This window comes from Corvus brachyrhynchos, unplaced genomic scaffold (assembly GCF_000691975.1).
Source record: "Corvus brachyrhynchos isolate BGI_N302 unplaced genomic scaffold, ASM69197v1 scaffold114, whole genome shotgun sequence".
NCBI lineage: Eukaryota > Metazoa > Chordata > Aves > Passeriformes > Corvidae > Corvus > Corvus brachyrhynchos.
The window spans coordinates 1,109,437-1,126,847 of record NW_008238337.1 but is presented as its reverse complement, the minus strand read 5'-3'; the positions used below and the strand labels follow the sequence as shown (position 1 = coordinate 1,126,847).

The 17,411-nt window shown below is 40.9% G+C and overlaps 1 protein-coding gene across 1 annotated transcript in view; it reads right to left on the bottom strand.

Annotated features, from left to right (window-relative positions):
• Positions 1 to 4,120: 4,120 nt before the first annotated feature.
• Positions 4,121 to 17,411, bottom strand: part of SLC15A4 (solute carrier family 15 member 4) — a 22,657-nt gene continuing 9,366 nt past the window's right edge. The window contains exons 5-8 of the mRNA XM_008634132.2: positions 16,260 to 16,428; positions 12,621 to 12,776; positions 7,982 to 8,140; positions 4,121 to 5,499 (exon numbers count right to left, since the gene is read on the bottom strand). Coding sequence (XP_008632354.2) covers positions 5,351 to 5,499; positions 7,982 to 8,140; positions 12,621 to 12,776; positions 16,260 to 16,428 — 633 coding nt within the window. The 3' untranslated portion in view covers positions 4,121 to 5,350. The remainder of the gene's footprint in view (positions 5,500 to 7,981; positions 8,141 to 12,620; positions 12,777 to 16,259; positions 16,429 to 17,411) is intronic.

Sequence of the window (17,411 nt, the reverse complement as noted above, 5' to 3'; positions counted from 1 at the left end):
AGTCTTACTCGTATCTGCAAAACCAAACAAAATGAATTTGTACCCCAAATTAGCCATCTTCTCCAAAAAACATGAACAGCAGGCTGCTGGATCCAGCATAAATCACCTCTGAGAAATCATGAGGTATCTCAGACCTGCTCTGCTGCTGCCCAGGCTGGCACACCAGGTGCATGAACACACATAAAACTACAGATTTTGGGCATAGGGAGAGTAGACACCTCGGCACTGACAGCCAGCTGCTCTCTTGAGTGGGGATATTTACATGACCTGAACCCTGCTTTTACATCCGTAGGGGACAAATCTCTTGCTTTTAACTCCATCAACAAATACACTTCTGCTTCAGGAAGCTGCAAGCTGGAGATGAGCTGGAATTTTTACTTTTCAAGACACTCCAAGTGTTTTTCTCAGTCTGGGGAGTATGTTTTGATGTCTACTGCTTTTACTTCAAAAGGCTATTTGACCATATTCTGCTTTGACATCCTTGTAAAAATATTTGAAGTGCTCCAGCAACATGAGAGTGCTTTGAAAAGCCCACTTTAAATTATTGTAGCACTTCATGCTTTTATAAGGACTTGAATTTGGACAGTTTTGTATCACACAGAACAATTTCATCACGTTAAAGCTCATCAATTTGATGAGTTGGAATTCAGAAATGATGAGGATTGTGCACATGTGTGGTATAATTTTTGAAATTATTAAACTTTTGATGGCCTGCAGTAGCCTCCCTGCCAGGCTTTCCCCAGGCAGCCCCAGGCTGGGTTTTGGCTCTGTCTGGGATTAATCACTGCACAACTGAGTGGGGGCCACTGTAGGACAGTAAAGGGGAAAGCTGTAAAGGCTGAACTAGCGAGATTCAAGTCTGTTGAGACAGAAATTAGGGCATCTCTAGACTTTTAATACAATTGACAGAGTTCTAAAATGTGCAGTCAATTAACAGGAACCCTCTCCCACATTGTAATTATTTCAGTGTCTGCCTAACAATCTGCCTGGAACTGGGAGCGACACCAGCCCTGAGCATCTCCTCCCTGGAGCCCCTTCCTCCCAGCTGAGCAGAACGCTGCTCCTCCTAGATGTTCATTTTGCAGAGCTGCACGTCCGAGCACCTTGCCTGACAGTGAAGCCATTTGTCATTGTGATCAAGTTATCAGTTATTGTAACTTAGACGTGCCATGGTTCCTGTGTTGGCACACGCTATTAACCAGTTTCCATGGCTACAGCAGACAGAACAATCTGGGCCTTGGGGTCTCCTGAGATCAGAGCCAAGAGAAAACTGCTCTGAAAAGCTGATGGGATGGATCAGAAGGGACTGTGGGCTGGAGGGGCCTCTGCAGCTCGTGCAGTCCAAAGCCCCTGCTAAAGCAAGGTCACCAAGAGAGGGTGGCACAGGGTCACATCCAGGCAGGTTCTGAATGGCTCCAGAGGAGACTCCACAACTGTCCAGCCTGTCCCAGGGCTGTCACTCAGGATGAGCACATGTATCTCAGCTTTCAGAAAGTGCATTACCTGTTTGAAGTTCCTTCACAAGCCTGAGCAGTATTTCCCTCGTTTTCCCTTGTCCATGGCAGCGCTCTGTTCCCTGTCAGAAGTGATTTATGGACTCGTGTCACCAGATCCCATCGCTGGCTAACACCCCCTTGCAGGGGGAGAAGCAGCCTCTCAGAGGATGCTGTGGGGTGGCTGCTGAGTGTCCGTGCTGGTCCCAGGGGGCTGCAGGCTGTGCAGGCTGGCTCCGTGCTGGGGACGCTGCTGGCTGCAGCTCTGGAGCAGCAGAGCCAGCCAGGGACTGCCTGTGCCCGCCTGGGCTGAGGTTCTTCCATCCTGGAGCTGACTCCAGCCTGTCCCCACAAACTGCAGACACAGCTCAGCTGGGCACAGGCGTTCCCTCCACTGAAGGACATCCCGCAGTGTTCTGGGCATATTTTGAACTTATTCACTGGAGGAGAACATCTTGATAAAGGAAGCATGTTTAATGAAAAATATGCATGAGGAAGTAGGAAAATACTCAAAGAATGGTATTTTCTGTTTAATGGCTTCTGCCCTTAACTCTCATCTCTTTTCTTTCCCTGCAGGTCCATCCTTGCATGCGGGCCAGCGGGTACCACGCTCTCAGGTATGTGCATTGTTCCCCCAGCAGTGTTGGTTTACAAATTCTCTGCTTCCTCAGAAGTGAACCTGTCTCAAACCACTGACTGTTCAAATGGAAAGTGTTTTAATCTGCTTCCCCAGAGGGCTTTGCTGCAGTGGCATAACTTGCTCTGCATATAAACAAAATCACTGGGATAATATTTGGTGTTTGAAATTGCTTTTTGGAAATTAAGAACTCTGTGCAGCTTCTAACATGGGTTTATTGTTAAGCTGAGCAACCTTGTCTCATGTCAGCCCTGAGCAACTTCTGTTAACACCAAAAATACACAAATAAAACCAACTCGGAGGTGACTACAGACTTTTGAGGGAAATAGTGATGGATGTCTAAACTACTGTAACTAAACTCACGCTGGAGGTTTACATAAGGGGAATAAATGAAAAAAGACTCCCCTGTTCTGAGGAGGGATATTCAATATAGACACAAAGGCAGGAGAAACAGGTTTGGCTGTACTCTGGAAATATCCACAATTAGATGAGCAATGCACCCACCTTCTAATCTCAGCTGGAACACAGGCACCCATCCTTCCTCCCTGATTACAGCCTGGGTAGGCACTGCAAGGTACATGCTAATTGTTTTTACAATTCTTTACAAGCAAAAGTACCAAACTTTACTCAGAGACCTCCTCTCACATTGAACAAGTACTTTTCTGTGTAGTGCTTTGAATTTAAGGCACCTGGAAAGACAGAGGCTTAAAAGCATCCATTAGGGTAACTCCTGCCAGATCTTTCCATTGCACTGGAACAACCTAAGAAGTGAATGTAACCAAACTCAAACTCTAAACTTTATTTCATTAATGAGCTGCAGTGCAGAGTCATAAAATTAATTGATTTGCCTTATTTCTGCAACTGGAGTGGAAACACTGCAAGATGAGATGGGGAGGAAGAACCAGCAAAGCCTCTGAGTCACTACAAGGCCTCATCCCTTTGATGAGAAGTGTCAGATTAATATTCATAAATGGTCATAATTACTCAGCCTGGAGCTGAGCCAAGTCATCCCAAATAAAAGCTAAATGATACAACGGATTGCATGTTCAGCTCATCTCCAGAGAGGCAGAACCAGCACGGCCCTGCAGAGGACAGGGGCACTCAGTGTGTGCTTGCAGCAGGGTGGCACATTCTGCCCACACGCTGCCGAGGCTGACCCAGCAGCTGCTGCTCAGCCTTTCCCCTGAACAGCACTTTTACTGGTTTGCCTGCACAGCCTCTGACACTGCCAGACACCTGATTTCTCTGCTAATCTGCAGATTATTCTCCTGTCATTAAACTCAGCTTTAACTATCCCTTATCAGATGGGAAATTTATGAATGTTGTTGATAAAACTTAAGAACTTGGGGGAAAACAGTGCATTTCATTTAAGTTCACTGATCAGAAAGGGGTAAGTACCCAGAGCCCAAAGCTGATGGTGTCTGAGAGCAGGAGCAGTGCTCCTGTGGGAGGTGCTGCCAGCAGTGCCAGTCCTTCAGAGCAAGGAACACTTCTGAAAGCCAAATCTCCATCAATCTCCCCGAACACCACGGAAGAGGCACAACCCAGCTCTGTCCTGGGCCTGTGTGAGCTTTGGGAATCAGTGATGCAGATGTGAAACACCACAGGTACGTTTTGGAACAGCAGCCAAAAAAAAAGGGAAAAATTATTTGGTTCCTGTTCTGTCCCTTATGCAGCTTCCACTGTCAATATTAGGCTTTTTTAGCTGGTTATCAATGGGAGACTCCAGAAACACAGCATATGGAGCTTCTAAAACAGAGTTAGAAAAGGAAATGAGTTTTTTCTCGTAGAGCCATTATTTAGTTATTCCAGTTTTAAATCATGCTAAGGAATGCAACAGCTGCAGCATCTTCACTGATTTATCTGGGCAAGGACAGGTCATCTTGCACGCTGCTGTAGCACCCGACAGAATGAACAGGGGACCTGTGGGCACTCAGAAATTCAACACCATTCCACTGTGTCTTCAGGAAATAAAGGCTAAAGAACAAAATACTTGTAGTATAATTTTATTCACCTAGAAACAAAGGGTCAAAAGTCACAGCATGGAGGTTCATTTTATTTTGTAAACTCATTAAAAAGATGTCCATGTACAAAATAAGGACATTTTCAACAACAGAACTGCAGACAAAGGAAACTATAAAAATTCAACACATTAATAAAAAGGTTTTATTTTCTTTCTGCATAATTCCTTGCACCCTCCATACCAGTCTGCACACAATCTGAAGTACAATTGTTAGAATCATTAAAATTCAAGAGGCTGAACATAAAGTCATTTGCTCTGCTGGAGGAATGTGTTGCTGAAAGACCCAAACCCTGGAGCACGTTAACTAAAAGTAAGACAAGGCTGAAGGACGTGGCTAAAGGCTGCTAAATGGTTATTGTGCATTGATCTGCTCAGAATTCCAGCTCACTTTGCTTCCTGCAAATATTTGGAATAGTCCTTGGGGGAGTAACAGCATTAGACTGAACAGGGCCTTGTCCAAAGGTGGGTGTTGTCCTAACGCATCTAATGCAGGCTCAAAAATAAAAACATTGCTGTAGTCAAGCAATTTCAGTCCCAACGAGTGTTAATTGTGCACCAAAGTCTGCAGCAGCTGTCTGACAAGCCACTGGGATACAGGATTCAGTCCTCAGTATTGGATACTCCTGACTGCAAGTTTGGACTTAAATCCTTGAAACACTGTCAGTAAAAGGTCAATTATAAAATTCTATTCCTTTTTAATCTGTGCTAATTTGTAATTTAATTTGTCCCTGTTTCTCCCCCCAAAATGACTCTCAGTACTGAAGATCTGTGCTTGTAAGCACTGGCTGAGGCTCCTGTCAAATGGTTCCTCTCCTGTGTCCTCAGGGCAGGTTTGAACTGCCGAGTGTTCCTGTGGATCCAGAGCTCAGGTTTGGGTCAGAACAGTCCATGCCCCGTGTGGCTCCTCAGACTCCACTTCCAAGTGTCCCAGCTTTAGGAGTTCAGTAAACATCTCCCCATGAACAAGAGCAACTCGAATGCCTGCAGGGAATTCACTCCAAGGGTTGCTGTCCAGGGGACACATAGTGCAAGAACCAGCCCCGTGACATAAGGCACTTACCCACTCACACCAGGGCAGGGAGAGAGCTCCTGCCCAGGCAGCTCTGGAGAGTCCCACTGGGAAACAGGAGAGCTCCTGGCCCGGGGGCACTGCCCCTTCCCTGGGTGCTGCTGGCACAGTCTGCTCTGGGCCGGGGCTCAGAGCCTCCCGTTCGCAGCCACTTCGTTCACCTTGGATTTCTGGTGCTCATATTTCACAGAAACAATCAGGAAAAGCAAGAGGGTTGCTCCTTGGATAGCAGCCAGCAAGAAGAAGTAATAGTTTAATTGGCAGCCATTGATATTACCTAGAAAGAATTGGGGAGGGGAAAAAAACTATTAATAAGGTGATACAAACAAAAATGTGAATCTCATCAAGTTTAAGTGGTGAAGACTTATCTGCAAAACCAAACCAAATCACGTTTCCATCCCACAGCACAGTTCATTTTTAATTACCCAGAGCAAAGGCTGGCACTGCTGAGGAAGTTGTGCACAGGATAAGGAATGTTTTCTTTTGTTCTCCAATGCCTTAGACCAAGTGAAAAGAAAATAAAAAACCAAAAAACGAATGCTGTAAAGGAAAAAGTTGGCAACTCCATAGATATAAAAAAAGCATTACTGCAATGGTTTCTCAGCCTTTTTTTGGGACAAAGTTTAGAGTTCATGAAAACATAGGTGACTTCTCCGTGGTTCAATTCACCTTTGATGCTCCCTCAAAGTTATCACAAATCAGTGCTCTGGACATTAAACAATGTTAAATGAAGAAAGCTCATTGCTAAAACATTATTCCTCTCTTAGGAAGCATGCACAGCTCTTGCTGTACTTCCAAGAACAATATATTGTGGCTCATTTCCAACACACCACAGCCAACTGGACCATTATGATTATCAGATAGGTTGCAGAAACTAAAATGGTGACGTGTACATGGACCTGAACCAGCTGTTCCTGCAGCAAGCCTATAAATGTACAGATTAAATTCCTTTAATTACTGAAACTTAAGATTCAATTAAATGAACTTATAATAAAATGCAGTAAAATTAAACTGAGGCTTTCCTTGACATTTAAAATACAATATACATGTGAATCTCCATTTCAAGAGCAGATGTGTTTAAAGAGTAGTAATTATCCTTTATGAGATGGGATATTAAACCCATGAAATCTTAGTTTTTGTGGGAGAAACAAGTCAATTCAATGGCAGCAACCACCCCTGAAGTGCTGGCAGAGAGGGAACTTCCTCAGGAGATTTTGGAGGCAGTCAGTCACCCCCAATGATGTCATGAGCTGGCAGAAATAGCAGAAACTTGGGGCATGTGCTTATAGTTAATATACAGCATCTACTGAAAAAGCCCCAGATCTTTCATTGACGGACTCCTCCTTGCAATTCCTACCCCAGAAAACCCAGGTAAAGCTCAGCTGTGAATGTGGTACTTTCAATAATGCTACACCAAATGAAAACTGAGTTATAAAGTTACAAAGGGTTAAAGCAGCAGCTGCTGTGGTGCTGCAGTTCCAGATGACCCCGAGCTGGGTCTGGACCTGCTGGGGAAACTCAGCTGCACTAAGGAAGGTGCAGATAGCCAGTGCTGACAGGTGTCCAAAGGCCAATCCACTGAGCTGAGCAGCCTGCTCAAAATGATGAGCAATGGCTCATGAAAGGCAACACCTTCCAGTTCTGGCCATCTCTGCATAGATTTAGCACAGCCCAAACAGTTTACAGAGAGAGTATCTGGGAGTGTCTTCTCATAGGCTGCTTCAGAGAACAAAGGCAAGGGGCTGAAAAAATACCACCATTAATTTGTGTGCAATTATTATCCTCCTCTTGAGCCCTTAGCAGCTGAATTACCTCGATATGGAGCTGCAGAAAAGGCTGCTTTTCTAATTTTGAAATGGATTGGGGAAAAGAAATCTCAATGGGGTGAAATTTTCATTTGATGAGGACACTTCCATGAAGCTCAGGCTACTTGTTATGGTTTGCAGTTCTTAAAGGACAACTTACAAACCACAGATGCCAGCTTGTGGCATATGCAGGGATCAGACACCATTACTTTCTGGTAGATGCAGATCCAGTTGAAATGGCAAATTCTCTTAGACCAAATTTAAAGTTTAGGCTGCACTTTTAAGCCATGTGCACACAGCAGGTCTAGCAGACGTTTTAAGAACTGTTCACACTCCTCCTGGTTGAACTAATTAGCCCACTGAGGATGGGAGGGTTTTCTGAAATTCCCAATGTGCCACCTACTGGTGCCAATAATTATTTTTAACCTCCACTGGCAACTCAAAGCAGGTGATTTGTTGAACTTCAGGAGTATAAATAGCTAGCAGATAGAAATGCAAAGTTAACTCATGGTAATTTCAATGAAGCCACTTGAAATGAGGAAGCTGAATAATCACTACGAGAGAGATGGGTACATTTGACTTCCCATAACCACAGAAAGCAATTTCAGTACTTTATACCAAATATATTCTTCTGCTGCACATAATTAAAATATTTTTTACTGAAATGAAAATATTTGTAGTTTCTAGTGATGAAATGCAGTAACAGCTGAGAAAATAACTGAGGCATTGCAGAGGTGTTTCCCGTGCTTTCATGAGGGCAATGAATCATTTTGCACGGTCACGTTATTTCATACTCAGATGCAAAATGAAACTTTAACAAAGCAGTAGACAAATTAGTATTCTGATAATAATAACTGTGTTAAGACTCAACAGTGCCATGTCCTTGAATCTTAACTGCTTCTCAGGGAAGCATTCTACTTTGCAGACCATGAATACACTGAAAAATACACTTACCAAAGTCTGTGTGATTACTCATCCAGCCAATTTCTTTAATAGACACCAGTGCCAACAATCCAGAGCCAACAAAGGATCCAATCCCCGAGAAGAAAAAGAACAGCCCCATAATAGCACTCTGCATAGATTTGGGAGCAGCTGAATATGCAAATTCTAGGCCTGTATTAAAAGATGAAAAAAAGCTATTGGAATGTGTAAGAAATGAGAGTAGATTGTTCTAGAAGTGTTCTAGAAGTTACAGGTGTGTAGTGAATCCCTAGGATTCAGGTCCTTTTAACTGCTTTATGAATCTTCTTAAAGGTCATCAATGTATCAACCCATTAAATGGACAGCATTTGGGACACAGACTTTGATCTTCTTTATATCACATGTGTAAAATCAAGGAATCTTCTGAACCAGCGAATTCATATTTCTGTCTAAAATGATCCTCAAAGAAATGTATTAAACTAACTCTAAGCTGGCAATTCCATGTTTCCTGTCTCCCTTGTGCCCCTGTTCCCTGTCTGCTGTGCAGTGCATGCAGGACAAAGCACCTGGCACTCCTTGAGGAGAACAAAGTGAAAGTCATTCTTGCACTGGCCATGAACTTTTATTTCTCACAGCCTCAGTGTCTATCTCTGAATGTGCAGACAAAGAAATTAACTGGAACTGGAAAGGCAGTAATTATTTTAACTTAATTTACTTTTGATCTAGAATTTTCTGGGTTCATTGCTTGCTAGCAATTATTTTTAAGATCTGTAGATATAGGGCTTGAACTTTCAGCTGTCTTTACTCAAGTTTCAACCAATAAACCCAAGAAAAACGTACCAGTGACCATCCATCTGAAAATCTGTGCTACTGAATTTGTGTACCAAGAGAACACACTGGGTTAGGCTGTGCCACGCAAAGATTAATGCCCATGATTAACTCTCCCTTTTAGAATAATACTCCTGTCAAAAATCAAATGGGATTATTCACAAGAGACAGTCAAATACATTCCTTGCAGAGCTTTTTCTGACAGGTGAAATGCTTGTTTCAAAACAGTCTGCTTCATACTGAGAATTAATGCTACCACATCTAACATTTTTCTTTGCAAGGAGAGCATTACAGACCTGAAAATGGCATAACTCTTATGTCTTGCATAATAAAGGCATGGTTTATTTACACCACCACTGCTATTTGACTTGTGCTGCTCCAGACAGGCTTTAATAGAAATCCACTGGCATTTCTTTTCAATAACAGGATTAGCACTTCAAGCCAGACAGGCCAATGGGGCTGCTCTGCGAGGGAGGAACTTTGTTCTTGTGAGAGAATCAGAGCTGTGTGTTCTCACTGATCTAACAGCACCCTCCTGCCACCTGAGGAATCGCTGCTAACCAACACCCTGCTGCTCTTTTCCTCTGCAAAACGTGGCAGAATGGGCCAGCAGCAGCCTGGCTCTGAGGCCAGGAGGGAACTGAAACATCCTCACCCAGCTCAGCTGCGTGGCTTCCCCAAATTCAAACCTTAACGAGAGAAATCACTCCAGAAACAGAGAGACAGCTGCAAACGGGCTGGGGAGGGGGGCAAAATGATTATTTATTTTGAGAATTAAAAATGCCTTTTTCTCCTAGGCTCTGCCACCCATGTAACAATTCAGATTTTTCAAGGAGTATTTATCTGTCCAATTGCACTTTAAGATGCTCTGAGGGCACAGCAGCTTGTTTGTAACTTCTTGTTACGCTACCAGAGCTGCCACAGGTCTCCTGAGCCTCGGTCACATCTTGGTCTCCAGGCTTCTGTATATTTTGTAGAAGTTAAGCTCAAGTGTAACATGTGAAAGGATCTGGACCATTTCTTCTCTTGTTCATTTTACAGATAGACTGGACATGACTGTTCCAGCTGGAAAAAGACCTTAAGACTCAGAACAAAAACCAAAAGGAGTGTAACCCTGAACTTTCTGCAACAAAATAAGGTACATTTCTAAATTTGAGTAACTTTTGCAGCAACAGTAATATTTAATCTGGCATAAAGAATACAAAATCTTTTCTTTGCCTTCAGGGCTCCTTTGGCTGCTGGCAGCCATTGATAATGATTTCATGCTCCTGCAAACAAGCACTCCTGAAATTAAAGCCCCTTGCTGGTGTTGTCATGTGAGATTACAATTCCCAGCTAAACAAGGGTGCTTTAGGAGGATTGACAGAATAATACAAAAGATTAATGCAATGTGTGTCATCTTTTTAAAGGTACCTCAAGTGTAACTAATGTGGCTTAATAAGAATATGCTTAGTTTTACAGTAAACAAAAAAACAAACCTATGTTTCAGCTCTTGTGATATTTAGTCCCTTTTTGCTCACAACAAACATTTCCACATCACTGTGGTTCTGTAACCATTAACACTTTGCTTATTTTAAGGCTGAAATTCATAGCACAGTTGATGCCTTTATCAACTTCAATATTGAATTGGTAAAGTATACTCTGAGTCTTGAGAGGTCTTCTTAAAAATATTAAGAATTAGGTTTAGATAACAATCAGAAGGCAGGAAAGGGCCTTTGTGAAAAAATCAAATGAAAAGTGCACTACACAAAGCAATTAAGCTCTGCATAGGATTTCTGGTACATTTTTGCAAACGTTGGCCAAGAGTTTTTGAAGTTATGATGCTGTTGGTACAGACCCAGCAGTGCAGAACAGCAGAGTGTTCACATAAGAAGGAGCAGAATATTCACATAAGAATTGTGTAAGCCTTAAAGACTTCTCACAAAGAATTCCACTAAGGTCCTCTCACCTTGGAGTTCAACAAACTAAGAATGCTTCAAGTCCTTGGCCTTTCCACAACGTGCAGACAGGTTTGCTATTTTTTCCTTGCAAACACCTATAAGCTATTAATGGTACCTGACAGAGAAATGAGATTGTGTAAGAGGGAAGAAATTGATTTAATTTTCCACGAATTCTTGTATTTCTGAAAAGTCATCTATTTATCTGAATTAGCATTTAAGTGGCACAATCACTAAACTAACGAAAAGTAATTCATTTTACTCTTTGGGTAAAAATGCTAAACACAGCCTTAGTTTTAATGAGTAACTAAATCAGGCAAGACTTTATCTTCAGATTTTTGTGGGTTAGCATTTGTGACAGGTACCAGACATACATAATGAAACATACAGGGGAAAACATACAGGGAAAAAAAACCCAAACCCCACTTTTATTCTACCTGCCAAGCAATCCAAGCACCTTATTTTATTTCCTAACAACTGTGATGACAGCAGAAGATGTGTAACCAGAAACCTGATGGAGCAGAAGTTCTCTGTTCCACTAAGAGGGAACAAATGGGCCATGTGACAGCTGGGGCCACCGCCAGCAAGATCTTCCAGAATCAGAGAATCTCACTTTAACCGGCTGTGATTGCCCAGGAATGAAAGTAACCTCCCACAGGGGAAATGAAACCAGCAGCTTCTGTCACGAGCAATCAAGAAAAAGAGCTGTAGTAATGCCAGTTAGAGTGGATGATCCTCAAAGTTCAATATTTGCAAACAGGATTTCAACACTTTAATAAGTAACTACAGTCAAGCAAAAACGAAGTTATTTTTACATCAAGTCACTGGAGGAGTTTTGATGGATTGCACCAGGTAGCTCCACAATTCTCCCTAAGTAGTGCCAGAAGAGCCACCTGTACACTCAGAAGGGTTTCTGTTTCTGGTAACCAAGCACTGCTCCCAAACACCACGTGTGTAAACACTGTGCTGAGAGACTCCCAGGAGCATTCCACCTGTGTAACCCCAGCAAACCAGAGTTAGGAAAGCCACAGTGACCACAGAGAAGTTGCCTGAGCTTTCCTCCTGCTAATGAGCCCTGCATGTATAGGACACAGACCAGAAAATCAGATTTTATAGTCCTGCTCACCCTCTCCTCTCACTTCACTTTCAGCTCAAGAATCAGTGTGAGCACACAGCTGTCTACTACATCACACTGCACAGTGTTAAGGAATTTAAGATCTCTTGCATTTGTTCAAGACAAGCAAAATTTGAGCAGTATTTCAGTTTGCTTAGTGTCATGTTGAGGTGCTAAAACAGCTACAGAAAAACTGATCTAGAAATAAAGTGGATAAAACTATATAAAAATAGCTACTCCATGATTAATATTCACAAAAACTGTTCTTATTTCAGAGATGAAAAAACTCAAGTAACGTGAATTTAAACTGCTAAATCTTTCTAAGTATGGTTTATTTCTTCCCTTTTCCCTCAGAAAGGTGTGTTCACTAACTAATTGACTTTCTAAGCTGTGAGCTCAGTTTATAAGATGAAAAAAAAAAAACAAGGTACAACCTGGTTTTCCAACACAGAGGAAGATTCAGAGGACACAAAAATGCATTAAAATACAATACTGAAAGAGTATATTGTTTTCCATTAGGGCTTGCAAATATCCAGCTCTAACTGGACGCCACACAAATATTTTAAGTGTTACTCTGCTTCAAATTCAATTTTGAAAGCACAGTCTTATATAGCCAGGCTTCAAATGTGCAAGACAATGGTGAGCTTTGCCACTTATATTGAGCAATATTCTATAAAAATGTATTTGGGAACATCAGAGCTTACTTGTAATGATTTGAGGAGTATTTATTTTCTAAGATTCCATCATTTATGATAGATACAAAAGCAGATTTAAAGCACACAAAGACTCTTACCTGCTATACTTGCAAATATTTCACTGAATCCAATCAGCACATATTGAGGAATCTGCCACCATATTGGCAAATCTGCAGCATGGTACGTGACATTCCCAATGGTCTGGTTAATTGTTTTAACCTTTACAATTTTCAGTCTGTTGCTTTCCAGAATTCCTGTGTGAAAGGGGAGAGTAAAAAGACTGACCTAGGATGCAAACATTGTTTCTCCATATTAAGAATTAAATTAGCATTCAGCCTGCACTGCAATTAGAAATGATACAATAGGAATATGCATTTATTTCCTAACATAAAGCATTTCAGACTACTTTTGCTGCTGTGGTTTCAAGACATACAGTTGTTCTGCCATAGAATTAGTGATTATATTCTTACTAAGTAGCAATAATTATACAAATACTTTCCCCATTTCTGGAGGGATCAGCTGAGAGCTCTCATACACACTGTGCTGGGGTTTGTTTAAAGACAATCTCATTTTCACAAACTACTACTTTGCAGTGTTGAACCATTTCAACTGCCACCATAGTATTCATAAATTAGAAACCCTTTTACTTATGGAAATGGCTACACCAGTCCTGCAGAACTATGAAAACCCTCTATGAATATGATTATGACATTTATATGACACTTTTCATCCAAAGAGACCCAAGAGCTCATTAGAGCTTGATTTACAAGCAATACATTGCATAGAAAGTACTTCATACAGAGTGAAAAAGAGACATGATAGTGTAAAATATAAGCATTTTTAGCTTGCTCAGCACAACACTTTAGAGTAGAAAGTGAATATCAAATAATGCTGTAGGGTTTTGTTGAAGTTGCTCAGATTAAATGATTGACTCACTGTTACATAAAATACACAGAATAGCTAATAGTTAATAAAACTCCCTGCTTCACCCAAAAAGGACCTCTATAAAAGAACTCTCATCTCTTATCCTTGGCAAGAAGGTGAATTAATTCATCACAATTCCGAGGAGCAAGACTGAGTCACTGACACTGCTTCCTATGGTACGTGTTACACTCACAGCCTCCCATCTGGGGCTCCTTCTACTTCCTGCGCCAAGACCTGGCCTCATCTTGGGACACAAAATACCCCTCCTGTTACTAAAAAAACCTGTACAGGGCTTAGATATGATGCTTCATGGATCCCACACTATGTACAAGTGATTGTATCTGCTTCCTCCCTTCCAGCTTCCTCTTTCCTAGAGCCACACTAAGGATGCCACGGACACCCAACATTTAATACGTTGGCTGAACCATTCTGAGCCATATTGACAGCACTTGTCATAAAAACAAACACAATTCCTAATGCACAATATGATACCTGTTCTCCCCTGTCTCCCCAAATCTGTGACATAAAAACCTGAGGGGACCAGCCAGATCAGCATCTCTGTGCTAAGTGACAGTGCCAAACCTCTTAACATCTGGGTCTGAGGTAAAGATTGTTCTGGATTTATTAGTTCTTCGTATCAGGCCAAGGCACCACATATTCACTTCTTTTTAGGTGACCACTTACCCATCTTACTTTTATGTCTCTTTCTTTAGCTCTTCAGCTACCTCAGTGCCCTCTGAACTATGAGGAGCTGCTGTAATTAAAATAAAGCTGGATTTCTTGATGTTTTCATTTTAATACAGCTGCCAAACATTTTAGAGTGGAACTTAATTAAAGTGTAAAGAAAGCAGTACAGTCATCTAAGAGCTCAGACATAATTTCATTTATTTACCTCAACACAGAATTATTGCACCACCAAGGATCAAGTGATCCTTAATGTAGTTACACTCTTAAAAAATAAGCACTGAGCCACCTAGGAGCACAACTACAATATACCAAACTTTGCCATAAATTTATCTTCCAAGTACTTCAGAATCTGCTATCTATGGAGTCTTCCTTTCAGACTCTGATAGACAAGTTTCATGTTTAATTTTACACTCTTAGCAGTTAAAATAATCTTAACTTCTTGCTATAATGGTTTAAACTCTATAAATGAAGTAGATTTTCCAGCTGAATAACCTTGAACATTGCTGCTCAGAATTCACCAAGAGATGCATGAAGCACAGCAGATGTTCATTAAATCTAATCAGTTGTATTTTAACACAGTTTATAAAATATCTTAAATAATCTAAACAATCTAATAGGCAGCCTGAGTAGCGTCCACAACTAATGGCTGTTAGATAAGCAAGTCAAAATGGAAATATGGCACAAACAAATCATTAAGATACGCCATGACTGCAAGTTCTTAACGTTTTCATATGTTAAAGATTTTAATCAGTATCCCTCTCTAAGGCACCAATGGTTGGAAGTAATAATGTATTTTAAGAATGTTAAAATATGGCAGTTATAAATATCACTTAATGAGAAAATAAAAATTGAATGGAACATATAAATCAACACTTTGCTAGAAATAAACAGTTTCCTAATCCCCAAATTTGTCACAACTGAAGCTTTTAGATTCCTGTTATGATGAGGAGATGTTAAGTTACTCCAAAAGGCTAAACTTTGCAAACAGATTGCAAATAACCACCCAAAGAAGTCACTTTTTCAGTTTCTACTGGGGAAGAGTTGGGGAGGATCAAAACAACAAAATAATATGTTACATTTATAGGTGAATTGAAAAAAGCATTTGAAATTTTAAAGAATTTTGCTGTATGAACCCATTCCCCAACTCAGCTAGCACAGCTCGATGTGCTTTTCCCCACTACTAATAAAGACAGATATTGCTGGTTTTGAATTCCCTCATATGTGAGCCCACAGGTTCTATTTAAAGAGCTGACATTTAACTGTTTTACATCATCCTCTTCTGCAGCAGCAGTGTCCTAAGAAAATGGAATAAGAGAAACACTCCTATTTTAACTTTAAATGCCTTTGCTTTAAGAACTTTCTTTGCCCACAAAGTGACCTTGGCCTAATAAAGTAATTACCTCTCTCATTGAAAGAAAACTTAATAGCCATATAAAGTGTCCCTCTCCCTAAAATATAGGGGATCACAAGTGCTGAAATGAATTTATTTAATGCTATAATGCTTTATCAATATGTTCATTACAGTGATGCTGGTGAAGGCTATAGATTCTGTGAAGCGCTGCTCAGAGATGTTCAGTTCCACATCAGCAGGGCTTAACAACTTTAAATCATCTCAAAAGCAGCTGATTTATGGGGCCAGCAGAGTTGCCATCTTTTCCCTTTCATGCTACAGCTGAGCTATTTTACACTACACTAATCCCCAAACATTAGGAAACATGAAGATAGGGGAGAGAAAACCCAAAGTGGGAGGAAACTCTTGTTCAGCCATAACCTAACTTTATTATTTCCAATCAGGGGAAAGAATTTTAGGTAAAATTTAACCTTTTTTATACTTGGAAGTCAGAATGTATGAAGAAACATACTTCTTTTTAAAGGGTATATGCAAAGTCTGCTTCAGGTAGGAAAAGTGGTCCAATTTTATTGCAAGCATTCAAAACAGTTTAGTAAGTTTTTGGATACAATCCCCTTAATTGAGGGAAATGCATCCATGAAGTCACATTCCAACTATCCCATGAAAAAAGATCCGAATAATGCCAAATTAAATATTCACACAGTTTTTAAAAAAATGCTGTTGCAATGAGCTGAACGATTCACTGTGTCAGGAGACCTCAAAGTCATTTTCTTACCTGCAGCAAACGCAGAGCACATGACAAAGAACATTCCAACTGCAATCCTCTTCAGCGAGGATGGGAGCAAGCCATTCCTCTTCAAAATGGGGTCCACCAGTTTATCTTTTAAAGGTATTAGGATCAGGATAAGCACTGCATCAAACATGGTCAGCCAGGCTGCTGGAAACTGAAAGGGGAGATGACTCAAGTTAGCAATTTCATACTTAGGAGTTGATTTTTACTATCATTTTACAAAAAAAGATTTTGATTGAACACTTTGATCTAAAATAAACAGTGCTCTGACAGACATTGTGAAAAGTCAAATAAGAGTGTTTAAAAGCTGAGGAAAGTATTCAGCTTTTCAGGTTTTCATCGAAGCTGGCTGCTCATTAGATCTGTTAGCTCAGTTTCTAGTCTGACAGAATTGAACTTTTTACCTGCTTCAGTCATGAAAACTATTTAATAGGCAAGGTCTGTGTATTTTCTGTTAGGCTTAGAACTATCAGAAATATGCCACAGAACAGTAGAAACAGAGTCTTACTAATGTAAATGCACAATTCAATTAAAATCAAGTTACACTTGTCAAGTGAACAGAGAGGGTGGTGTAACGTATCCTGTCTCATCTGCAAGATTCATTAATTCACAGTAAGATTCACGTCAGCGTGAACGAGACAATTTCTGCCAGGCTTAATAATATTTAGCACCTGTTCTGAGCTAACAAACTAAGCCAGTACAGGTAGATTTATAAAAATGTTCTGGTTTGGGTGGATTTTTTAAAATTGCCTGTAGAACACTGCGATACTGTGCATCACGCTGACTCTGACCCAAAATACAAGCACTGCTTGACGTGTTTCTGAGGCAGTTGAAGACAAAACCAGCCCACTTCCCTGGTCCAGCTGACAGTGCTGTAACAAGGCAGTCACATGGTGCAGAATAACACAAAGTAGACCTGTTAATAACTTATATTCACACTTTTTGGTTTTACTTCTCTGTACCATTTCTGCAATCACATGATGCCAGCCTTTCTTGAAAAATATCCAACAGCTTCTTTCCATATGCTAAAGGTAAAGTGATGATTGATTAGGCAGTATAAAGTAACCAACGTGTCTCCAATTCCACATGCTAAGGTATCACTTAAGGATGGGTGTTCCTACTGGGCTTGCAGGAATG